The sequence below is a fragment of the Tachypleus tridentatus genome, unplaced genomic scaffold, assembly GCF_004210375.1.
Source record: "Tachypleus tridentatus isolate NWPU-2018 unplaced genomic scaffold, ASM421037v1 Hic_cluster_2, whole genome shotgun sequence".
NCBI lineage: Eukaryota > Metazoa > Arthropoda > Merostomata > Xiphosura > Limulidae > Tachypleus > Tachypleus tridentatus.
This window is the reverse complement of record NW_027467782.1, coordinates 22,779,080-22,806,123: the sequence shown is the minus strand read 5'-3', so window position 1 is coordinate 22,806,123 and position 27,044 is coordinate 22,779,080. Positions and strand designations below refer to the sequence as shown.

The window sequence follows — 27,044 nt, the reverse complement described above, 5'->3', positions numbered from 1 at the left end:
CGTGGATACAGTCATGCCCTCTAGACAAAAGAATACTCCCAAGCAAAACTGGACATTGACGCCAGAAATACATAATCTTATTAAAGAACGCAGGAAACTCAGGCGACTCCACATGAAAAGTAGAGACCAAACAGTACAGACAGTCGAGTTTTAAGTTGGCAATGCTGTTAGTTGAACTGTCGTTACTTATGCTCTTGAACTTTCTCCAGAATGTATGAATTGTCTTATGACGCACATAACTCCGACCAATTTTTTTGTTCGTTAATTAGACGCCGGATAAGGTTATTGACTCGATTGATTTGGGTTTTAATACACTGTAAAAATAACCGTTTTATAACAAAGAAATGCCTCGTTATTTTACGGAACTTACGCATGTTTACTGATCTACGCTGGTAAGCATCGTGAAATCACGCTGCTAACCAACGTAATCAACACTGCGGCCCGCTCAGGCACCGCCTTTCAAGCCCATGGCGCAAAGAACATGGCATTGCAAAGTAGCTAGCGCGGGGCTAGATGCGCGTACGCGCGTGTTTATCAGCTATAGCCGGACTCTGCTGACGCAGTGCTGGATGCAGTTTGTTCCGAATAGAGTCTAGCAGTCAACTTTCGTTCTACACCTCATCAGTTTATTTACCCCTTGTTTAGACCTACGCAATCCAGATTCAGTTTAATTTAAATTAACTTTGTGTTGTGCATTTCCAGGAGGCAGGTTTGTATTTTATTTGGTTCATAACCATTGATATTACTGGTACATAGATAAATCTACTAACGTGAAGCCCAATGTCTACTTCATGACAAACTATATTCTAGGCCTATTGCGTTGCCTAAAATTGTAGCTTTCTAGCGATCTAACGTCAGGCCTGGTCAATTCGTATCAGGTATTTGGGAAAGTGTGGTACCTGGGTACCGTTTGATGAGAAACGGTTCCTGATTGATGATCTGATGAACCTTATACTATAATAGGTATAGGCTAAGTCCTAGTAGTGTAGATTCTTCAGATCTGGTCGTCTGGTTACCTTGTGAGAGCATATTCTTAGATTCAGTCATGCATGGAAGCTAGGCCTAAAGATCGTAGGTAGGCTGAACTTCACGTTTTTCTTTAAAAACTGCCATAGCATTTTTATGAAATTGCACTCTTCAGTATGTTTAGCTAGATAAATTACCATCCAGTTAATTTAGCAACAATATTCCAGTCACCAAATTTGCCTAAGTAAAAGGCTCGCTAATATTAGGGTTTTACAGCAAGTACATGGCATGATCAGTCTGGCTGCTGGGCATGAAGATATAGGGCAAGAATTTTACTGATGTTTAGAGTATTCCAAAATTATAAAGAGATTATGTTAAAATTTTGGGCCAACTTTGAGCGAATCATATAACATGGCACATTTTTGGTCCTGAGTGGTTTACATGATTAATCCCAGTTTGGTGCATTTTAGCAGGTGATTCCTTCTGTAATTAACAGTTATGTAAGAATTTTGAATTGCTTCTCCAAAAGTAAGTGAAAGTGAGCAGGAGTTGATCAGTTGTTTCGCAAGTTCTTTCAACAGACAAGGCCTGGCGTGTTGGTTAAAGCCAAGATTTTTAATTCCTGTGCCATACCCCCCCCATCACTTATCCACTTAATCTTGGAGATCTCACCATGCCCTGCTGCTTAGTTCATTTCCTATATCAATTTTTTTTCACTATTCTGGTCTTGTTTGTTAGAGTTTAACTGAAACTCAAAATGTATCGCTGTACTATTTGTCACTTTAGAACATCTTCTCTGCGAACGTATGGCAGTCATTATAACTCATTCCATGCAGCTTTACCAAATCCTACTATACCTTGTCCAGTGACTGTTTGTGGTGAAAACTTGCCAACATTTCCTTCTCTTAAATCACATATTTCAAGGCAGCATAAGGGAGAATATTCAAAACAGTATGTTGACTCTGATAGTATACAGCTGCAATGTGAGATAAGGCATTGCTTAGCAAAATATTTGGGTTTGAAACCTTTTATTGCTCATTTGAAGGGACATATAAAGGATGGTATTAAAATTGCATGTCCCTTCCAACAATGTGATAAGCGATTTGAGGTTGTGTCAAGTTTCAGTTCTCACTTGAGCAGATATCACAAGGACACCTCAGTTCATCACCTGCATGTAGCCATCCTCTCCATTGGTGATCATGATGGTCATGATAGAAATTTAGAGAACCAGACTAATGAAAACAATAATACAGGCAATGATGAAGAACCATGTACTGAAATTTGCCATAGTGATGAGGATGAAAATAATTTCTTATCAGACCGAGAAATAGAAAGTGCCTTGACAACAAAATTAGCTACATTTCTCTTATCAATACAGACAAAACACCACGTACCAGTGAACACTATTCAGGTTATTGTGGATGAATTCAGCTCCCTCCATAATGAGCAAGCGAAATTCCAAAAACATCAATTGAAGGCAAAGCTAGAAAAAACAACTCTTTCTGCTGATTGTATTCAGGAAATTATACACTAGTACGAACATGACAACCTGAAAGCAGTACATGACACTTTAAGGTCAAAATATTACAGAAAAAGTATTACAAGGAAAAATTTGATTATGTTGAACCACTTCCACATCCAGAGCCTAAACACAAAAAAAGATGATACAAAGGCATTGTGCTACTATGTGCCTTTAAAAGATTCACTTCAGGCCCTATCTCGAGATGAAAAATCAGTCACTACTTTGAAAAATCTGAAAATAATGGAGATTCAGGAGTGCTAACAGACTTTACAGATGGTAAAGTGTGCAATGAAAATGTTTTCTTTCAAGAAAATCCTGATGCTTTAAAGCTACTCTTGTATCAAGATTCATTTGAAATAGTGAATCCACTTGGGTCAGCAAAGAAAAAACACAAAATTTTGGCCATTTACTATACCATTGGTAATCTGCATCCTGCTCTCAGGACTTTAATAGATGTACAGCAGCTATTGTTGCTCTGTAGGGAAGAGGACTTTAAGACACATGGTCAGGAAAAGATTCTGACTCCTATCATGACAGATTTGCTTGATCTGGAAGCAAATGGTGTAGACTTAGGCAGATTTGGGAACTGCAAAGGGTCTGTTGCCTTTGTTCTAGGGGACAATTTAGGTAGTCATATGATAGGTGGTTTTGTTGAAAACTTCAGTTCTGTTTCTCACAATTGTAGATACTGTTTGATATCCAAAGATGACCTTGAAGGTGGAAATATTTTTCCTTGGGACTTTGATTTAAGAACTCAAGAAAATTACAATAGCTCAGTATCAGAAGTATGTACAAATGGTCTGGTGCATCACAGTGGGGTTAAATTTGATTCAGTATTGAACAAATTGCAACATTTTCACGTTACAAACCCTGGTCTCCCACCTTGCCTTGGGCATGACCTGTTTGAAGGGATTGTCAAGGAAGATCTACACTTGATTCTTAATTACTTGGTACGAGCAGAGTGGTTTGATTATGATTACCTGAACAAAAAGATTCAGACTTATAAATTCAAAGGATCTGATGCAAATGACAAACCCCCATTTACTTTGAGCTCTAAGACAGTTAGTGGGCATGCAGTTCAGGTCTGGGTTTTGCTCCGATTTTTTCCACTGCTAATACATGGAAAAATTGATGACCATAATAATGAAGTGTGGCAGTTGCTGTTATTGCTAAGACAGATTGTTGAACTTATATGTGCCCCAGTGATATCTGAGGATCAGGTTGCCATAATGTTGGACTTGATAAAAGAATATATTGTAAAAAGAATGAAACGTTTTCCAAACATTAACTTAAGAGCAAAACACCATTTTCTGACTCACTATCCTGAGCTTACATTGAAATGTGGACCCCTGATTCGATTGTGGACATTACGATTTGAGAGTAAACACTCTTATTTCAAGAGGAGTGCACGTTCAGCTCAAAATTATATACATGTAACAAAGTCCTTAGCAGAAAAACATCAGTTGTTGCAAGCATTGTATAGTTCTGGATCATTGTTTCGACCACCGGTGTCATACAACTCAGCATTAGCATTCCATGCAGATTTGTATGGAGAGTACATCCAGAAGGCTGTTGACAAATTCCCTCACTTGAGAAATAGTTCAAGTACTGTAGTTTGCCAGAGTATGGTGGTGCATGGTGTCCACTACCATAAAGGACAAGTAGTGTTTTTGTCCAAAGATGCTGATAATCACCTTGTTTGTGGTGAAATCACCATGGTTCTTCTCAGTAAGGATACTGATATTTATTTTGTTGTTCAGAATAAGGATACACAAAGAACTGAATCTGGATTGCTTAAAATTTTTGAATCTGAAAATTCAAAACAACATGTGTTCCTTTTAGCCAACTACTGGATTACTGGCCCCTGGAGCTATACAGATTTGGTGCCAGTGTATTTGCTGTTCTGAAACACGCTGTGGTGGATAACTAAGGTCATCCAGGTACGTGTTCTTTTGGATGTCAAAGACATGAATTCTTCCAATGAGGCCTATATTCATATTGGTCTCCCTTGTTCTCCAGGGATTATTCTAGACCCTTTATAGGGCCGAATTTCTTCCCCCTGGCAATTTTTTTGTTATTTGTACAAAATTCCCCTCTGCAACAACATAATTTCCCCCATTCCTATTAAACCACGTTAAATAATTCCCACATCAGTAAGAAAGGGCCCCAAGTTATAAAACCTAGAATAACCCCTGTTCTCAGCCTAGCCCACTTCATCCTTAAGGTGCCATCTGGGTACTTTTTGTTCATTTTAAGGTGGTGCAGCATGGTGTAAAATACTGATGTAGAGAATCAGAATTTCAGGCAAATTTGGTTGGAAGTGGTATTTCCTGAGGCACCAAACCACTTTTTAATAGATAAATTGTTCATGGAACCCAATAAGAACAAGACTGTTTATAATATAAAGTGGAAATTTTGTTTAACAGGCAAAGAATTTTGCCTGTTCAAGGCCTACCCAGTTAGCAGGGGATGGAAATAATTATTTTGTGTTCTGTACAGTGTTAGGTCTATAATAACATGATCAGATAAAAAGTATTAACCTTCCTGCTACCCATGATATTTTGGTTGAGAAGCTAGGACCCCTCCATTTACCCACCACCACCAAGTTTTTGGGTACCCCATGAGCTATCCCAGTTGTACCAAAGCATCCTACATCTAATACAATCAACATGAACTTACTGGTTTCTAACAAGTGGTTTGGGGAGAATTATTTTTTATTTTTTCTATAATACACAGTCATGACAAGTGAAGCATACGGTGTATACAATAAGTACTGGCCACAAGCACGCAAGTTCTAATTCAGTGCCCTTCTTTGGTCTTTTGAGTCCCTGGTCCTGGTAATATATACTGTTAATAATTCCTTTGTGCATTGAATCACCTGGCCTACCTCCCTTAGTCTGCTCTTACAGAATTTTTAGAGGACAGGCCCAAATTTCAGCATTTGTAATATTGTACACAAGCATATTGCATTAAGCCAGTCACACTAGACAGTAAGTGAAGCTAGTGGCACATAAGCAGCATCTGCATGTGAAGCCAGGCACATTTTCTGTTGAGTGAAGATAGGCAAATGCAACTTTGAGCTGGATGCACCTTTCAGTTGAGTTTAGTTGCATTTTGCATTCATGAATCCAGTCACTTTTGACAGTGTGTGATGTAAATGGCACATGAACAGCATTGCTCATGAAGCCAGGCACATTTATTTTTTAGTGCGGACAAGCACATACTGCAGATTTGACATATTTTTGGCAGTTGTTACGAATCCACCCCCTATCCCCCCATCCCCTATGCTTTGTAACTTGTACTGGTATTCCATGTATAAGCTGACCCCCACCCTCCAATTTCATTAAAATTAAATACAACCTCTACATTATATTCAATTGCAAACAAGATTTCTAAAAAATTATTAGTAAGCCTTCATTAAAACCCTGTTTTTGTAGTACATTAGCACTGGGTGTTTTTTCAGTCCCCTGCCTGAAAGTTGGAGATAGTGAGCCTCTGTCTGTCCATCCATCTTAAGAAACAGATCCAAGATTTTTGTAAAGGGGGATCCAATCTATGATGACCAATAAGACATCCTAAATTGAAAGGTCCTCAGGTGCCAACAAGAAAGGAGTCCAGGTGGCAAAATTGGTTTGAAACCGAAAAAAATTGCTGCAGCCAAGAAAGGGGATCCTAGCCCCTCTGCCCCCCCCCCATGGATCCGCTTCTGGTCTAGCCTGGGGACTTATTTGCCATCTCTAAGCTTTTATTTTGGACAAAAAAATAGTACAGGTGTCATTATTTATATGCACTGTGTCTAATCAGATGTTAATTTAGTTGTCCTTTGACTTTAGGATGCCCTCTGTGTCAGAAGAAGTGAAAAACTTTCTTGTAGCAGCTCTTCATCTTCCAGCAGACAAGATGGTAGCACTAGAGGAGAAGCTGCAAGAATTTGGGATGGAAAATCTGGAAGACTTGGAGTTTCTTGATCCTGAGAAAGATCTTGAAGGGACACTAAACCTGCTTGCCTGCAGAAAACTGGCCCTCAAACTGAAAGCCCACTTCACAGCAAATGGTATTCTTTAAGTTTAATGAACAAATGCATATAACTTTAGTTAAATATCCTTTTTGGCAGGCAATATTTTAATGTTTATTCTGTGTTTCCAAATTTGGGGCCCTTTTTACTAAAGTGGGGAAATAAACTTTTTATGTGATTAAATATGTATGGAGGAGTTTTTTTTGGGGGGCAGGGAAAATTTTATGTAAAAGTATACATGTTTGGAAGGGGAAGGGGCAAAAATTTAGCCCTAAAGTAGGATTCTTTTACTGAAATAACAATATTATATACATCTCCCCCACCCTCAAGTAATTCAGGCAACCCTTTTACCTTCCAGCCGTAAAAAATCCTCTTACTTGGGAGGAGATTTAAGACCAATCCTGTACCCACCCCTTTATCTAATATGTCTTCCTTTCTGCATGTCAGAGAGGGGTGTAGAGTTTTTTCCTCACCCATCAAAATGAGAGGCACAAGTTGGGGACTTAACTTGCATGAATTTGCAAGAAACTGTCAATACTACTTTAATATTATAACTACAATTTGTATTTAATTGTCAAAAATACAGCTAAACAGAACTTTGCATTTAATTGTCAAAAATGCAGGTGAAACTTGGTTTGATGGGTAATGTACAAGTGCTTTTTCAAATACTTTAATTCTCTTTAGATATTACTGTAATTTTCTATTGTAATCTACTTTCTTAAGGCACCGAAAGTATCCCATCAGTTGTTGGGACTCCAAAAAGTAGAAACCTTGCTGCAGCAGCTTCACCAGCCGAACAATGCGTCACACCCCCACCATTGTCACTGTCAAGGGACAATATCACACCAACCACCTCAGGTTCTGGATATAGACGGGAGGCGCAAAGCTGGGCAGAGAGATTCGAAATCCCTTGGCAAAAGCTGCCTGATGCAGTCCAAGACGCTTGTGCCAAAGGGACAACCCCAGCCAAGACTGATCTCCTTGCTGCAGTAAGAGTGTTGTGCCAAGAAATAGCTAAGGTAAATCCCAAACCTGGGAAAGCTAACTTAAATGCTATTGCCAAGAAGATTGTGGATACGCATCCTAGAACCTTCATGGATTCTATAGCACGATATGGCCAGGTGGGGAAAGGGTATGCTACTCTCAAAATCGCCTCTCTGAGAGATTTGACAACCTGAATCGTTGTAGCAGAGGCAACTCTTTCCGCAGGAAGCTGCTGGAAGAAAAAGGAAATGGAGGTACAACTGGTAGTGCTAAGAGAAAATCTGCCTCAGTGCTGCAGCAGGATAGCTATGGCTGTATCAGGTGGCAGCCTGATCTGCCCGACGGGAGACTGAGGAAAGCCAGGAACAGCAGAGGTGCTGGCTTGTAGAAGAATACCACCGTGGTAGTACCGACACGCCAAGGGTGATTCAAAGTATGACCAGCACCTACCCGTCACAGCTACCTTATTAACAAAGGTGCTCACTTGTTAGCAGTGAGAGTAAATTGGCCTTTCCTTTACAGCCAGCATACTTTCTAAGCCATTTTGAATACCTTATGGACTTCAGTTTATTTGAAAGACTTGACCATGAGATGAGCAGTAGGGCAGACAAGATGCTGAGGTACTGTCAATCACAAACAAATGTAACTGTGGCAACAGCAGCAGCCCAGTTGACAATGCTAGCCGAAGTGGTTGGAAATGTTAGTCCCAAGGTGTATGGCACCCTCTTGCTGCTTCCTCTGATCTTTGGAGAAGATAAAGAAGACCTCTTTAAAACTGCAGAGGTAAGGCTCTCACTACAGCTTTTATAATGAGTGAAAAATGGGAACAATTTATTTTTGGCAAATTTTGCAAAATGATATCATATTTCAGTTAAAATACCTTTGTATACATCAAGCTCTAGTGACCAGATGCTCTTCCTGTTTTAGAGATTTTGGTAAATTTTTCTTAGATGTTTGCTAATTTCTGTAAATATTGACTAGTTTAATTATAAGAAAATAGGATTAGCAAATTTATGTCAAATATAAGCTTGAAAAAACAGAGACCTGTGGTAGGGCTACTATTTAAGGAAATACTGTTCTCTGTAGTACTGTACATTTTAATACTACTGCCTAATTTAACTTAGTACCAAGGCTCTTTTCACAAACATTTAGTAGACTGACAGTAACCAGCATTAACATAATTAACATAAAACGCTTATCTAAGATTTGAAACAGGATTATACTGTAAACAGGAAAATATTCACTAAAGAAAAATATTCATCAACCTTACCAATGTTGCCAGTCCTTGAAGATTTTCCCCAGCAAAATGAGCCATTTTGAATGTTGTATTATGGATCACTGAAGTTGGCAGAATTTATACAAATGAATTAAGCACTTATGTGACCGTCAAATTAGGGCTGCGCTGCAGATAAGTTCATATTATAATCCTGATTACAAATCAACTTTTGCTGTCACTTGACCTGCTGTATGTTTCCAGTATTAGACACTAATTTATAAATACATGTAATAGGATTATATAATTTTTTTCAACAGGATATCATCACATCTGCTGATTTAGAACAACATGATGACCTACCTCACCCCCATGTAGTCATCAGAGGTAAGATACTTATTAATATATTCTTACTCATGCATACTGTTTTTGTACTTGGATATTTTTTTTTGGGGGGGATTATGTGCATCACATTGTATGCCTATTTTTCCATTTAATGGACTTCATTGTGTTTTTTGAAACTCTGAAACCTTCATTAAGAACAATTAGTCATGTTTTTCTTTAAATATATTAAAAATAACAAGAAAATGATAATGAAGGCCTAAAGTTTGAGATATGTTTAAAATATATGGCACCACTGCAGATTATATAATACAATATTCAGAATTCCTTGATGTTTCTGTAAATTTAGAGTTTAGACCTGTGAATTGCTAGATCTCAATTTTTGACCATTCAAGGTCAAAATTACACAGTCCTGCATGGCAAAAAATGTGGGCAACTCACACACACAGGGAGACACACAGACGTCACTGAAAATATGATAGCTGCCTCTGATAGAAGAGGGCAGCTGTAATTATTTCCTTGTTAGGCAGTTTGCTAAGTACTTTGTTTTATTTGTAACATCAGGAGAGATATATAAAAGAAAACTACACACTACAGGCTGCAGGGTTCCATATGAGGTTTTGGTCTGACCTGAATTATCAGGGCTGAAAACTTGATAACAGTATTAACAAGACAATATGCCTCACAAGAACATCAAAATGTTCTCTTGTTGTTTTATATTTTTGTAGGAAACCATCCATTTGAAAATAACTGCTATGCAGTTGTAGAAGGATGTATCCTGGCAGAAAATGTCACCCTACGGATGGCAGTTGCTTTGACCATAGCAGCTTATTATAACTTGAACATCACCTACCCAGAGTCCATTGCCAACACTGTTGAATTTATTCAAAGGTTTGGAATAGCACTTGCTTAATTTACCTGTATTTACTTACATAATTTCTTTTGACCTGTAAATGAAGATGATAAATATGAATAGTTCTTTCCTATGCAAAAGAATACCGGTACTTTGGTTGCTACCCATCAGTTTGATAGAGCCATTCTTAGGACCAAGGTTAAATGTTCCCCACTCACAGTTGGTCTTTTAAAAGTTTTAAACTTGTACTAATCAATTTGCATGTATTTAGACTGGCCGACATGCAAGGTCAGCTGAAGTAGTTAGTTAGTCTTACTACACAGGTCCTCTCTCACATGTCCCAGACCTGTTTCACCATACAAAACTTAAGCTTAGGCCACAAGAAATACAGATTTGTGAATCATCGCTATCTGCATCCAGTCTTGGTTGCCCTATAAACATTTTTTATGGCTTTACTGAATAAAATTTTTTAAAATATTATATGTTAACAGCATGAAATGTATATTTGCTAGAAGTATTTGGTTGAATATTTAGTTTAAAAAGTTATGTCACTAGTACGCAGAAATAGAAGTACATGGTATTTGCAGCAGAATATGACAATTTTTTCTATAAGAGAATTGACATGTATGAAAAATTGAGCGATTTTTGTTGCAAATCGAACAGTGGACTGGTCAGAATAAAAAAAAAAGTGCCCCTGTAACCCACTCTAGAAGGAATAAAAGGATGAGTAACAAAAGATTTGTTCCTTGTGGCCTTATTGTATTTTGTTATAATGCAGATAATTTGAATTGTCAAAATGTTATGAAAAAATATATATATAAAACAGAATTCCAGGATATTATGGCTCATTTAACCATGCTTATCAATTTTAACAGGATCTTCCTTGGCATAAATCCTCAGAGGGGCTCCAAAGTGAGGAAGACCGACAAGAGGAGGCCTGCCTTTAGTACCAAAGTTAGAAAGTTGATAGACAATCTAAGGGATTTTGATAATGACTGGAACATTGACTGACTGACTAATGTTTTTTTAGAACAAATCCTTTTCTCCAAAAAACCATTCATTTGAATGTGTCAAGTGGCACAGCAAAATGGTTGTCTAGCTTTCTAGTTTTAGATTTGTTCACTAGATGGGGCTGTTAGCAGTTTTCTTTATTTTACGACTGGTTTTACTTATAAAACCTTTTGTCATCTAATAGATGACCTTGAAATATCAAACTGAAGTCAAGAATAAAAAAGCAAATAAAGATGGGGTAAATAAAAAGTTGTTATGGATAGTTGTTCATGTTGTAAAGGACATGTTAAAAAGAGAAAGGGGGGGGAGAACAAGGAAGTCTTAGTCAAATTCAACAAGAAAATTTCCAGTGTTAAGTAAAATATAAAAACTGAATGCAAAATATGTAGTGAAGGAGCCAAAATGTAATGTAATGGGAATTAAAAGAAGGTTATTATTGGACCCATTAGATAAGGGAGAACTCCCCCTGAACATTACATTGATGAGCACACTGCTAAGCATTCCTTGTATTGCTACCATGTAGTTGATTGGTTTTGCTTATCTGAATTGTGGATTTACAAAGTGTTCTCTCAAATATCTATTAGACGCCATGTTAAAAGTATGTATAATGTGCACATACTGGTTTTAAATGAAATAATCCTGCTAATCATGCAGAACAGTTTGTTGTTGTTGAACATATCATTTCATATCTCATTATCTTGCAAATTTACTGGAATGTTTACATTGTATGGAAATAGTCATAAATACAGCTTACAGATGATGACTTCAAAATTCTTACTGGTATGTGGAAAGGAATACAGTTGACTATATTACTTTTGTATTTGCATGACAGTAGATAATGTTAGTTTTTACTTGTTAGTGAACTTATGAAATATTGCAGTGGTGTATTTTAGTGTTGCATCTGGCATCTGTCATTGTCTTTCATCACCTCAAACGTGCTGAAATCTTAAGCTATAAACTTTGTCGTAAAACGGGTCTTCTTGTAAAAAAACAATAAACAGATATTTTTGATATTACACATATAAACTTTTAGAATAAGCATTGCTCAAATTTGTTCATATGTTGGTGCCACCTGTCAAATAAGAGGAGTACCAATGTTAATCTCAGGATCTAAAAAAACCAAAAAAACTTTAAAAAATTCATCAGATTTTCCCAAGTTGACATCAAAAAGATGGCCTAGGCCTGTACCTTCAGATTTGCCCACAAGATGGTGCCACTTGCAGCTTTCTGATATTATTGTAGGCTTTATGTTAATTTGAAGGGAATTGCTCAAAAATCTTCTGTACTGAAGAAGCCATTTTACAGAATTCATTCATTATGCCTCAGATATGTTCCTAGGATGAATTTATTTTAGATTTATTCATATGGTGGCACCACCTGTCATAGAAGGTGAATAATGCATGAATATGTCAAAAAACTGAAATGTTTCCTTAAGTGATATATAATGAAGCACTTGCTTAAGCATATATTTCACCCTGGTCCATGTTACTTGTTCTTTTCTTCAGACAAGTTCGCTTTAGACCCACGGGTCTTGTATTTAACATACAACACAAAATATGATATGTATGGAAAGATTGAAATGAGTAGAATCTATATCTTTTGTCAATCTATATCTTTCACCATGTGTCATGTAAAATGTATTAACTTTTTTATGTACATTAAAGAATTTTTATCATAGTTATTACCTTTGTCATCTTGTTTGCCTTAGTTACGCTGATGCAGTGTAATATTAGATCTGTATTGTTCTGTGTAAATGAGGCATGTATTGGCTAAGAAGCTGAATGTGTAGCTCTTTATTATTATATTTTTGTTAGGTTTAGTATTTCTTGTTAATATGTTGATAACATTTTTAACACTGTTATGGCAGTTATTTACTGAGATTTTATTTCTGCTTAATAAAAAATGGACAATAAAAGTTTAAACAACTGCAAGACTTTATGGTTTCTAATATTGAAATTTAACCAGTTAATAAATAGGAACATTGGCATGACATTCCTTGTGTACCATTATTTCATGTTTTCTTGAAAAACAAAATATCATCAGTTTGCAATAAATATGGAAAATAAACAGGAGTCTCTGTTTTTTTTTATTTCAAGAAAAAGTCATATGTCTCTTTCTTTCTATTAATGTTATGCTAAAAATGCAGGCCCCGCGCATGTTATCATATTGAACATTTCTTTCTGTAAAGTAACACCACCATGGTCGTAAAAATTATACACTCCATATTACTGTAAAATTACTCCACATCAGCATAAAAATTACCCTGCCTTCCATGTAAAATTACTCCTATCAGCATTAAAATTACACTACCTTGCTATGTAAAATTGCACTGTATTTGCATGAAAATTACGGTGTATTGCCGTGTTAAATGACAAGATTTGTTTTTGCAATGCACCGTAAAAATTACACTCCAGTGTAGCGTCAACTCTGCTGCCACTACATTGCAGTGTAAAATTACGAACAATTTCTAACAGTGTACTTCCACCATTTTCATAACACAAGTATGGAAATCGCCATACGTTGCCAAGACTGACAGCGTAGCTTATGCAGCTGAAAATAAAGTCCAGTTTTCTTCCCCATTCCCCACGTTATGGTTCGTTCTCCTTATCTGACTTTCTTACCGACTGGTTCATTTCATCAGGTGTTGTGATCATTTTCACTCCTTTTTCTACACTGACGATTTCTGATTTTTCATTTTTGGGAACCATTTCTTGAATAAAGTCACAAATTTTCTACATTTTAATAAAGATTGAAACTGTAAAAAAACAAGAGCATAATAATGTATTTACTAAAAAAAATATTACATGAAGATAAACGTAATTATTATAAGAAATAATTAATAGATTTTATTTGTATCACAGTTTGTACTTAAGAATGCTAACATAGTATTGGTGATATTAAATATGTATATATATATCATCAGAGATATTACGTACAACTATACTGATGGAGGCATTACTTAATATCATAAGAGGAATCTATATTTTATCAGAAATATTACTTATGCAGAATTATATATTATTATAAATATACGTAACTGATGCCAATAATAATGCAATAATTCACAGCCGTCGGCCAAGATACACCACTGATATACATTGTGTAATATTTATCAAAACACAAAAATATCCAAAAAATCACAAAAAAATGTGTAACGTGACTAAAACTAACATTTAGCCTAATAGATAACACTAAATTAACACCCTTTGGTATTTACTACCCTACTCTGCACGGCAATTATAAGCGGTATACTTCCAAGATGTTTAACGTACGCTAACAGGTCGTACTGGCTTTGTCGCACCAATCAGTATTGACACAGTCACTGTGGTCAGCCACAGCTGTATCTTACGTAAATGACATCTTCTGTCACTGCGTTTTGAAAATTGCAGTAATTATATATTTGTAATTGATGAGATTCAAACACTTGTAAACTGAACACTATTTTTAATGATTCACTGAAGACTAGTTTATCTCTGGTAAATGCGCTACTGCTGTATATACCTCTATAACAGCAGATATAGAGAAGTCGGTTTTTTAAATTGATAATGTTCAAATTTTTATTTCCTTTCATAGTGAGGTGTCGAAACAGAGGCATGGGTAGAAATAGGCACGTTCCCAGATTCTATTTGACCGTGCCCGTAATTCCTAGTTGGCGTCTTGAAAAATAAAAATTGAAAATCATGATCGACAAATTGAAACGTCAAAAATTTCTGATACATATGGGTCCATTCTAGAAATCTTCTACACACCTATTCACTATTCATACCTGTCCAGTCTATCCATTAGTTAGTCTGATTAGTTAATATAAATGTCACAACCTAATTCATTATTGAGTCTGATCAGTTAATATAATAGTCCCATCCTATCTGTTAGGGTCTGATTGATCAATATAATGACACAAACCTATCCAATTGTGAGTCTGATCAATTTATATGCAAAAACGGCTCGTTTGGGTTGAGATATTTTCTCAACCCAAACGAGCCGTTTTGCATGTAAATTCTCAACAAGTGGGTTTCTCGACATCACTGAGTCTGATCAGTTAACATAATAGTCCTGATCTATTACTGAGTAATTAGTTACCATAACAGTTCTGATGTATTGCTAAGTATTTCTAATCAGTTAACATAATAGTTCTGATCTGTCCCTAAATCAGCGGGAGCTTCACGCAATTGTACAGATTGCGTAATGTTGTCAAATATGCATATCATTTAGTAGATGGCGCGACCTGTGATACTAATCTTATTAGAATCGACGTGTTTTGTAACATCATGAAAATATGAAAGTTGTATGTTCATATTGTATGTTACGTCAGTTAAATGGCGCAGATAACCTGGTTATTTTTATGATGAAACAGAAGTCTTATAAATGTATGGAAAATAAACAAGTACTTCGTAGGAAAGACCAAAGGTGGTGAGGTAAGAAAGAAACCCGCGAAGTACAAACTAACAATATCAAATCAGAGATCTAACTTGGAATGATTTCATAAAATACAAACGACTTTTGTATACTCTCGTGATATTATACCTCAGTGTCATATTCTTGTAATTAAACATTAGTGGACAATGTTTGTATGTGAAATGATTGGTAAAACCGCAAACGTATTTCTAATTTTGAACAACTTTTTTATGCTGTGTTATGATTATGTTGAGAATTTTAAGAATAACTAAAGAGGTTGATACTTTATTTTAACAATAAAGGGGTGGTAGTTAGTGTTTATAAGGGTGAATCCAATTCTTAATGTATTAGTTCAAGCGCCGATATTTGAAAGTGTAAGAGCTTTGTTTGTTTGTTTTGTTTTTGAATTTCGCACAAAGCTACTTGAGGGCTATCTGTGCTACCCGTCCCTTATTTAGCAGTGTAAGACGAGAGGGAAGACAACTAGTCATCACCACCCACCGCCAACTCTTGGGCTACTCTTTTACCAACGAATAGTGGGATTGACCGTCACATTATAACGCCCCCCACAGCTGAAAGGGCGAGCATGTTTGGCGCGACCTTCAGTATTACGAGTCGCACGCCTTAACACGCTTGGTCATGCCGGGCCGTATAATGCTAATTTCTAACATATCACTGGATACATGTGACTTACTTTTGATAAGGGTAAAGGTAACTCATAAATGAAAAGCTACGTTTAGGGTCGATAAAGATAAATCTGAATTGAAACGTAATGACGAGGCAAGCGAATTTTTGTAGTTAATCTGATCCTTGATGAAGACTTGGAGAAAACTGATATTTAGTGTTGATAGTGGTTAGATTGGTTTGTAACATACTAAGAGGTTGAGTTTGAAGGTTTATAAAGGAGGGAACTCATTTTTAATATGTATAAGATGTCGCTTAACAATTTTACTAAGAGATAAGATGTTTCTTTAGGTGCTGATGGTACAACTAGAAGCTTTAGAAACTGAGACACTTAAAACAAAAACATACAGAATACTAGTAAAGAATTCAGGTTTCAAAGTGAAGACGTAAGTCATCCTTTTTACTATTTTGAGCTACAGCACACGAACGATATTCACGTCACAAAGGTTCTCATGCCACGTGTGGCATTGAACTTTTCTTTCACGTGGAAACAGACTCAGCTAGTTCACAATTTACTGTACACATATGTGAAATCAGATAGACCGACGGATAACGCTGAGGAAGGTCTAAGAAAGCGTTTTAAGCCAAATAGTTAACTTTTATGCTCGAGGTAAACTGTCTGACGGTGGAAACAATAAACAAAACAAACAAGTACACGAGAAGAGTTCAAGATAGAACTAAACATCGACCAACTGCTCGAAGCAACACAAATAGTTTGAACTAAACAATGATACTGTGAGCGAAACAAACAGCGAATCATTCAGATAACTATTAGCGCCTTCTAGTGATAAAGTCCGATTTTCTGTAAATATTTATCTATGCACATTTCGAGAAGTTGCATTTATAATGGTTACTTTATATAACTGCTTTAAGGTATTCACGTACTTCAACAGAGTACAGTGCGATAATAATTATAAAAACTATGACAGTCCGTCTATGTCAATAACAGATTTTTTTTTACTTTGTTATAAATTGGTCTTTTACAATACAGGAGTGTGTATGTGTTTTCCTATAGCAAAGCTACATCGTGCTATCTGCTGTGTCCACCTAGTGGAATCGAACCTCTTATTTTAGCGTTGTAAGTCTAAAGACTTACTGCTGTCCCAGATGGGGGATTATACATACATTATTCAGATACAAATATAAGATAGATACAAAATAAAAATGTTTATTTTATAGTAGAATGAACCATCCTCACACTTAGAGTTGAAAGTCAAGAATGGACATCACTCTTATTAATATTTAACAATTCATTGCGTAAACAGTGTACTGTATGTTAAGTAATTGTGTGCAACATACTGTAAGCCTTATTAGTATCAAATAATACATGATGTTAAAAGTGTATTATGCGTGAATTATTCTTGTCAAAGTATAAACCTTATTCATATCTAATAATACACGGTGTTAACAATGTGCTGTGTTAAGTAATCTTGTAAAAATACTATAAACCTAGTAATATTTAATAATACATCGTGTTAACAGTGTGCTACGTGTTCACTATTCTTGTGAAACATGCTATAAATCTTTTTAATATATAGAAATAGATGCTGCTAAAAATGTGCTATCTAACCTATAAACAGAAATATTAAGTTATAAAAATACACGATTTAAATCTGTGATAGTTTATTAATTTTTAAGCAGTACTGTCAATGACGAAAGTATAAATTTGACTACAGAAGCTATGAATAAAACCAAACATGAAAGTCGTCAAGGGCAATATAAAGTACGCGTAAAAACGTTTAATCCAGTTTATTTTAGTAGAGTCAGACTGTACAGTTATTTCTGGTCAAATGCCAAGGACTGCTGGCCAAGATTAATTTATCGATTTTTTCCTTGGTACTCAGTGTCTTAAGGCCATTGACTACAGAGTTTAATAGTTTCTTGTCTATGACAAAAACTCGTTTAATTCGCATGATTTTCATTAAAAAGTGATTTTAAAGAGCTTTGGAAAAATGCTTTTTGATTAAAAATTATTAGAGAAAGATAGTTAGAAATATTATATCCTAACGATATTAAGTAAGGAATAATGTTATTAATATCATAATTATATATCGTTATCCTTGACCCTTCTCTTTCTGGGGCGAAGGTATTACAATCGGGTCCGTGTGTGTGTATCTGTATTTTTCTAAAACTAATAGAAAGATAAAACAAGCTGACAAATCAGTTTGGGACAGCCCCTCTTAAATTTAATCACATAAAAATCAAGATCAAGATTCTGGACAACTTCGAAGTTGTTGTTTTTTTTTAATAATTGGAAGATAGGATATTTTTGCAACTTGGGGTTAATAACTTTGTGAAGTGTGATCGAATTTGTATCAAATTTCATCAGTACATTATGGCTGAGAATCATCATCACACTACAAGTGATGCATGATTATGGATTTTAGAAGGATTTTCTGAGTTTTCAAAATCCCGGAAAGGGATGGGGGAGTGCAATTTCTTTAATTGCTATTCTTTTAATTTAGGCTCTACGCTAGTACAGCGGTATGTCTCCGGATTTACAACGCTAAAATCAGGTGTTCGTTTGCCGTCGGTGGGCTCAGCAGATCGCCCGATGTGATTTTGCTATAGGAAAACACACATTTTAATTTAGTTTACAAAAATACATTATAATATACCTTTAAATGTCTATAAATGCATTAGTTCTAACTGTTGTCTTTCCCCAAGTGACTCTGCGGTATGTCTGGTAGATTATAACGTAGAAAACCGAGGTTCGATATCCGCTTGGCCACTGTGTAGTTTTGTATGCTTAATAGCAAATAAATATAATTACTTGTAGATTTAGAATTTAGCTATCTGCAGGTCGTTACATGTATCTCACGTGCGTCATGACACAGTTACCTAATTCCCTGCGATGTCTGTCCACAATTTCATTCTTTATCAAAGAGGTATTGCATCTGCTAAAGTAGACTTACGTCTGGGTATAAACAATCTATCAGGCGAACTTAGTAATATCCCTGTTGGAAACTTTCTTTGTAGAGACGTAATAAAGAGAAGTAAGCTATCTTACAGGGACTAAATCTTCAGAACACAAGTACTTAAAAACCGAAAATTGGAATACGTGTGGAGCAACTTCCGAAATAATTTCTAAGAAAACCAATGTGATAAGTGGAATGGAAAAAAACAAATTTATTGTAGAATTAGAAGCACGTGATGATATTATACTTACAGCGATAATGATATGATCTGATATGCACGAGAACCTATGCATCACACTCTATTGATACTAAAGAACTGTTAATTTGTTTGTTTGTTTTGAATTTTGCGCAAAGCTACGCGAGGGCTATCTGTGCTAGCCGTTTCTAATTTAGCAGTGTAAGGCTAGAGGGAAAGCAACTAATCATCACCACCCACCGCCATCTCTTGGGCTACTCTTTTAACAATGAATAGTGGGATTGACCGTCACATTATGACATATCCGCAGCTGAAAGGGCAAGCATGTTTGATGTCGACCGAGATTCGAACTCGTGACCCTCAGATTACGAGTCGAATGCCTTAACCATCTGGCTATGTCGGGCCGACTAACGAATCAGAAGAGGTGAAAAATGTATCAATAGAAAAAACACGTATTATCAAACAAATCAAAATAATTATTTTTTATTCGAGGATGGTCACGTAAAAAAACAGTATTTAAGAATATTTTGGATGTTCGCGCCCGCGTCGCGCTAAACATGCTCGCCCTCCCAACCGTGGGGGTGTATAATGTGACGGTCAATCCCACTATTCGTTGGTAAAAAAGTAGCCCAAGAGTTGGCGGTGGGTGGTGATGACTAGCTGCCTTCCCTCTAGTCTTACACTGCTAAATTAGGGACGGCTAGCACAGATAGCCCTCGAGTAGCTTTGTGCGAAATTCCAAAAACAAACAAACAAACAGAATATTTTGGTATGTTTCGGACTATAAACAATTTAAAATTGTAAGTCACAGTTTGAAATTGCATATACTATGACAGTTTCCTTAGGATATCTATTCCTTGCTCATAAGGCAAATAAATGAATAGGAAAACAAAACTCGGTCATAATATCCTTACGTATTTAGAAGTTAATTAAGTTAATGGCCATTTTGGCCAACTGACCACTGAACACAGATACATATATATATATACTAGCCACTGATGAATGTGTGTGTGTGTTTTAACATTCATCCCCCAGCGTATGTTAACTGCAATTCGCCCGACAGTATACATGGTTTGTATCAAATACAACAGCCCTGAAACAGGACACACTTTTAAGTTCATATGAATTTTTCGTTTAATAAGTTAATATGAATAAACTTCTGTATACCAGAGACTATTATGTGTGTGTGTGTATATATATATTTATATATGTTTATGGCTTAAACATTTATGGTTATAATATATATATAGTTGTTTATACAAAAGGCTGCATACATATGTTTTTGTCTATACCACAAACCTTTTGGTCTTTATATATGCAAAAACGGCTCGTTTGGGTTGAGAAAATATTTTACATAAAAGAGCGAACAACATTTCGACCTCCTTCGGTCATCGTCAAGTTCACAAAGAAAGAGGTAACTGACCGGAAGCTGACCACATGTTTGGAAAGGGTTGCGTCACTGAGTGTCGGAATGTAGAGGGCGGTGTTAGATGTTTGAATATATAATTTTATTTATTTTATTATATTAATATAGGTATAAAGGCGTTCCTTTATATTGGTTTATTTTGGGTTTAAGTTGTTGTATAAGTAAGGCTTCTTTAATTTTGCGTTTGTTTATGTTTGTTTCTTTATTTTGTATTTGAGTGTTTTCTATGATTATGTTGTGTTTATTTGACTTGCAGTGTTCGAAAACGTGTGAAGGCGACTATTTATGCCGCCATAAAACTATGCTCACCAGATAAAATTAACGACGAATTCGACAAAATAAAACAATACTTCATCAACATCAATAAGTTTCCTCCACAAACCGTAGAAAACATTATACGCACACACCTACACAGAAAGCAAAATCAACCAACTAAAGTAAATATATCTCACGAATCAAAAAATCACGAAACCATATACTGCTGTATACCATATGTTCCTGACATCAGCAAACAAATAACCAACATTTGGCAAAATTAGTAACAAAATATGACATTCCAGTTAATACCAAATTTATTCAAAAACCCGGCACAAAACTGAGGTCTATACTATGTAAAAACTACACTGACAAACACCACACCAACATTATTTATAAAATACAATGTGATAACTGCCACGACTTCTATATTGGAGAAACAAGTAGAAAAATGGAAACCAGATTCAAAGAACATAAAAAGTCACCTTCACACGTTTTCGAACACTGCAAGTCAAATAAACACAACATAACCATAGAAAACACTCAAATACTAAATAAAGAAACAAACATAAACAAACGTAAAATTAAAGAAGCCTTACTTATACAACAATTTAAACCCAAAATAAACCAATATAAAGGAACGCCTTTATACCTATATTAATATAATAAAATAAATAAAATTATATATTCAAACATCTAATACCGCCCTCTACATTTCGACACACAGTTACACAACCCCTTTCAAACATGTGGTCAGCTTCCGGTCAGTTACCTCTTTCTTTGTGAACCTGACGATGACCGAAGAAGGTCGAAACGTTGTTCGCTCTTCTATGTAAAATATTTTCTCAACCCAAATGGGTTATAGATTAGCAAAGGTTATCTGCTGCCATCTACCGGCAAATATGCAAATTTCCCGTGTTCACAACTTCATTCAGCTGTCTGTCACGTCACCCTAAGGATGAAGGTCGTTGTTTACGACATTGGTAACTACATTGACCATTTTCGTGTTCATTGATTCGTGTTCTCCTTGGTGTATTTAGTAAATCCCCAAACTAATATTGCTATAATACCAATGTAATTCATTTTTTTACAAATAATAGTATGCTAAGGAAATTTATGATGCGTTTATGTTCAAATAAATTGTTAGTGTTATTGATTATTAAATAAATATAATTGTTACTGTACTTCATTCTGAGTTCTGTGACTTCAGTATCAGTTTGTAATATTTTTAGAAGTGTTCCTACTTTTTAATAGGGCCCGGCATGGCCAGGTGGTGGAGACACTCGACTCGTAATTCGAGGGGAGCGATTTCAAATCCCCTTCACACCAAACATGCTCGCCCTTTCAGACATGGGGCGTTATAATGTGACGGTTTATTCCACTATTCGTTGGTAAAATAGTTGGTGGTGGGTGGTGATGACTAGTTGACTTCCATTTAGTCTTACACTGCTAAATTAGGAACGGTTAGCGCAGATAGCTTTCATGTGGCTTTGCGCGAAATTAAAAAAAAAACTACTTTTTGATTTATACCTCAAATTGATGTGATAGAAAAGTTTGTAGTCTGAAGAATAAAACCATACATGCGATAAACTCCAACATTTGCTATTAAAAACTAACTTAGAATAAACCTGAATCTAGTTTCAAACTATTCTAACTAAACGCTTCATAACTCGTGCATTCTATGAAACTTATTACTTCTTACGAAGGTTGGTAACATTATTCTGCCTTTCATTATTTTCTTCTCTTATAATAGCTTTTATACTCAGCGATATAATATTTACAAATCAGGGTTCGATTCCCCTTGGTAGACTCAGCAGATAGCCCGATGTGGCTTTGCTATAAGGTAACACACACACAATATTTACAAAAGAGCGAACAAGAAGTAAATATTATATTAAATGTAACATCAGAAAAATAAGGAAAAGATTAAAATATGATAGTGCAAACAAGAATCTGCATAATGTTATTCATATTTAAAACAACTATAGACGAAAATAAGTTAAGTATCTGGTTAATCTTAAATCTTAATTAGAAATTAATAAAAGTGCCTTAGGCATCGGTTCACTTTACTTACCGTGATGTTATGGTTTTGAAATACTTCTCTTTCGCTGTTTTTATATATAGATGTGGTATAAATATTTAAATACGCCAGCTTATAACCCTATGAAATATGTTTCGTAGATAACTTGGTTAGCTAGCTCAACTTAGACAAGGACCCGGCATGGCCAGGTGGCTAAGGCACTCGACTCGTATTCCGAAGGTCGCAGGTTTGAGTCCCCATCACATCTAACATGCTCGCCATTTTCAGCCGTGGGGGGTGTTATATTGTGACGGTCAATCTCACTATTCGTTAGTAAAAGAGTAACCCAAGAGTTGGCAGTGGGTGGTAATGACTAGCTGCCTCCTTTCTACTCTTACACTACTAAATTGGGAGGGCCTGGCATGGCCTAGCGCGTAAGGCGTGCGACTCGTAATCCGAGGGTCGCGGGGTCGCGCCAAAACATGCTCGCCCTCCCAGCCGTGGGGGGCGCTATAATGTGACGGTCAATCCCATTATTCGTTGGTAAAAGAGTAGCCCAAGAGTTGGCGGTGGGTGGTGATGACTAGCTGCCTTCCCTGTAGTCTTACACTGGTAAATTATGGACGGCTAGCACAGATAGCCCTCGAGTAGCTTTGTGCGAAATTCCAAAACAAACTAGCTAAAGATAATTGTTAAAGAATCCAAAATTGTATAAAGGATATAAAATAAACAATCTCGCTCTTTCTTTTATTGTTATATTCCCAATGACCTCATTATTTTATAATCTGTTTTGTTAAACATAACAACAAATTAATTTAAATGATTAAGTACTTGTGTCTTTAAACTAAAACTGAAAACCTATAAAAAAACAGTGGAAATAAGTCCTATTTCAAGGTATGTTTTGTCTCTCTTCTTGATTCAAAATAACGAAGTAATACATTTTCTGACAATTCATGGTTACCATATAAACATCGAATGAACCAACACTATTGATGATTGTACACACCGACTCATACTGATCAAGCTTGAGTTCGATAAACGATTAAACCTTTTAAAAAATGTTCCAGATTTCGCTTTATTAAAGGCTCAAGAAGTTAATTTTGAAAAAAAGATTGTATCATTTCTTTCTGTGTAAATGTTACACAGCACTCTATATGTTTGCCTTAGGCCTGCACTCTTAACATTAACCATATTAACCACAAAAGATATTTCAACCCCTACATGAAAAGTATGATGAATTGTTGTTGTTTTTTTGACATACTGATCACATATGTTTACAAAATGGAACTATTTTCCATACAGTGAATGTTATGTAGCTGTAGTACTTATAAGACAGTGCAAGAAAGAAATATTACAAACAAAGTCTGGTGTTATACCACTGCAAGTTTCTTGTTGATGATAACCTATACTCATCGTTTCAAGTAAAATTTGAGTTTACCACAAAACTTTGTTTTATTTATAAACATACATATATAAGTAGCGGTGGGTGGTGATGACTAGTTGCCTTCTCTCTAGTCTTACACTGCTAAATTAAGGACGGCCAGCACACATAGCCCTCGAGTAGCTTTGCGCGTAATTCAAAAAACAAACAAACAATCTAGCTGAGTATCCACGAGCGCAAATGACGTCGGATTCTAAACATTTATATTAGATACATACAAAATAGGCCCACTTTTGTATGCAAATTGTATTAAATAGGCTATGTTGATATTGAATTATACCAAATACGTTTGCTTGGGAAATACTTTGATATAATAAAATGTATTCATTGGGCATTTAATGCCCTGGAGGTTTCGGTGCTGGACTCTCAATCCGAAACGCTATGTCAATCAAAACTCACGCTATCAGCTTTTGGGGTGTTACAAAATTATGGTCAACTCTGTCATTAGTCGGTAGGTAGCCTGTGAGTTGACCATAAGCATAAAACAGTTTGTTTTAACATTTGTAATTTTTACATTTGTTGAAAGACAAAAGTTCGATAATTTATTTATTATTCCAGCATTATCTGAAGAGGAGAAATCCAATAAATGTTTAAATATAACATAAAAGTTCATTTGTTAATATTTGTAGTACTATAACAAATGTTATGAAAATAATAAAACTGTACAGTGCTTATCAAACAAAAATAAATAATACATACTCGGCGATGGATTAATCCAAAAGAAAGAGAGAAACATTTAGGCTAATTTTAGGTCTAATTTACCCTTCAAATAATATTATTAACTCTTGAAACACACAAATTACCCTACAGTGTTTACGTTTTATCGAACTTTTCTCACATAACGTTATGGTTAAGGGGAAATGTGGGTTTTCATTTAGCAAAACCACTTGCGGCTATCTGTTAATTCTACCAAGTTGAATCGAACCCATGATTGTAGCGTTGGAAATCTGTAGACTTATCTCTGTACTAGCGAGAGACTGATGGTTAAGCTAATACTCGCTGATTGAATGCTGATCTTGGTGGAAGAAGCTTGCATTTTATAAATCTAACAACATATATTTATGGTATGAATGCGTTTTCCAAAACGTTTTCATTATAATGTATTATTGTCATAATACATTAGTATTAGGCCTATTGTAGATTTTGTCACTTCACTATTTATCATGTCTCTTAAGGTTTGTAAAATTATTATACACTATTCTTCAAAATCCCTAAGGTTCTAGGTTTTAAAAAAAAATATAGTTAATAATATAGTAGGCTTCCAGTTAATGTTTCATGATAAGAATAACTGAAGAAACATTTTTGTTTTTGACCAACGTCCCCAAGAAATATAGGAATTTGACTCTAAACCGTCAGAAGAGGCTTATCCCCACTCTTACGTTTTATGTAAGTCATTATCTGTTGTTGAATATTGTTATGTTGAAATTGAATATTTTCATTTTTATCATCATTCAAGCAGTTCTTATAAGACGGGATTGTTGGAAACCTTCGTTCAATGTCGACAACAACACCAACCTTGAGCAAATCTCCTGGTGATGTACAAGTATTTATACCCTGTTTTGAATATGTTTACTATTTATCTCTACCATAAATTCTTGGTGACATTTAATTAAACATTTGGAATGTACCAAGCTTACAAGAATAAATTTTGGATATTGAAATTTTTATTTAATATTGCCTTGAGTGATAGAAAATTATTTTTAATCTATGTTGTTTAAATACCCTTAAACAAAGGGTTTTTATTTTAAAATCATGGTAACAATCTATATATCCGATCATCTTTTCTCAGTTTCGAGAATCCACGGCTGAAACGTAGAGAGTTGCAAGTGAAAATGACGTATAAAATTGACCCAGTCTTAGGTCCATAAAAACGAGAAAATTACCAACATTTCCTCAAAGCACGTGACCGAATGGAGGCTATATGTTCTACAGTAAGTGACACATATTCAATGAAAATGTGTATTGACAGCAAAGTTCACACCTTTCATCATTCTATTGCCGTTAATATGTTTAAGATTTGATATAAGTCGCAAACCTATGTTCTTGTAATATATGCTGGGTGAAAGTTACAGTGGTAATGATAAGGTACTATGTCTGTATGCACTGCATGCCAAATAAGGTATGATTTCACCAAGACAACACATTCAGCCCACGTTTAAATGAACACGAGAGGCCCTTTATAACATGTATTCACAAATTGAAATTAATTTGCAGACATCTTCCGTGAACTTCTGTATTAATGAACTGTTAAAATGAACTCTCGAAAGTCGTTATCTGTAGATGTTTGATAAATATTGAAAGAAAGATAAAGTGGAAAAGGGATAACTTTGTGTATTAGAAAGTGCGCTGCATAGAAACAGCGACTTATGAATGACACCACCAGTAGTTAAAGAAGAGGCAGTATCTAGACATTCATCCTTGTGTAGTTACCATAGATTGTGTATTACGTTTATACTCATATAAGAAATGAATATATATTTATTTCACGCCCTAACAACCAGAAACAGCCTCGAGGGAAAAATTGTACCACTGAATTAAAATAATGTGGAAAATAAACATTCATTTGTATTTCCAAACATTAAAACTTCATATTAATATCAATCAACATCTTTTTAATTTATTCCATTTTGTACATCTAAATGAAAGTTATGAATTTTTATTTTAGTTTTAAAGTACAGTTCCAACGCAATTAGTAATGGTTGTGAATATATTTATTTATATGAGTGTTACATGGCACCCTTAGCCACAAAGCAGGAAAAGCACAATAATTTAAAATAAAATTGAAACAATTTGCTCTTCTAAC

At 35.4% G+C, this 27,044-nt stretch overlaps 3 protein-coding genes and 1 long non-coding RNA gene across 4 annotated transcripts; all 4 read left to right on the top strand.

Moving 5' to 3' along the window:
* Positions 1–1,723: 1,723 nt before the first annotated feature.
* Positions 1,724–4,395, top strand: LOC143242228 (uncharacterized). The gene is made up of 2 exons (XM_076485595.1): positions 1,724–2,499; positions 2,703–4,395. Exons 1-2 carry the CDS (start codon positions 1,724–1,726, stop codon positions 4,393–4,395), a joined length of 2,469 nt encoding a protein of 822 aa, XP_076341710.1.
* Positions 4,396–6,010: 1,615 nt separating this feature from the next.
* LOC143242226 (uncharacterized) lies at positions 6,011–7,681 on the top strand. Its single transcript, XM_076485594.1, has 2 exons — positions 6,011–6,542; positions 7,227–7,681. Exons 1-2 carry the CDS (start codon positions 6,323–6,325, stop codon positions 7,679–7,681), a joined length of 675 nt encoding a protein of 224 aa, XP_076341709.1. The 5' UTR covers positions 6,011–6,322.
* A 328-nt stretch (positions 7,682–8,009) lies between these two features.
* On the top strand, positions 8,010–10,923 carry LOC143242523 (uncharacterized). The gene is made up of 4 exons (XM_076485952.1): positions 8,010–8,270; positions 9,021–9,087; positions 9,771–9,933; positions 10,771–10,923. Exons 1-4 carry the CDS (start codon positions 8,043–8,045, stop codon positions 10,904–10,906), a joined length of 594 nt encoding a protein of 197 aa, XP_076342067.1. The 5' UTR covers positions 8,010–8,042; the 3' UTR covers positions 10,907–10,923.
* A 4,244-nt stretch (positions 10,924–15,167) lies between these two features.
* Positions 15,168–26,154, top strand: LOC143243326 (uncharacterized). Its single transcript, XR_013024256.1, has 3 exons — positions 15,168–15,321; positions 25,698–25,784; positions 26,031–26,154. It is a non-coding gene; the product is annotated as an uncharacterized LOC143243326 (long non-coding RNA).
* Positions 26,155–27,044: the final 890 nt, after the last annotated feature.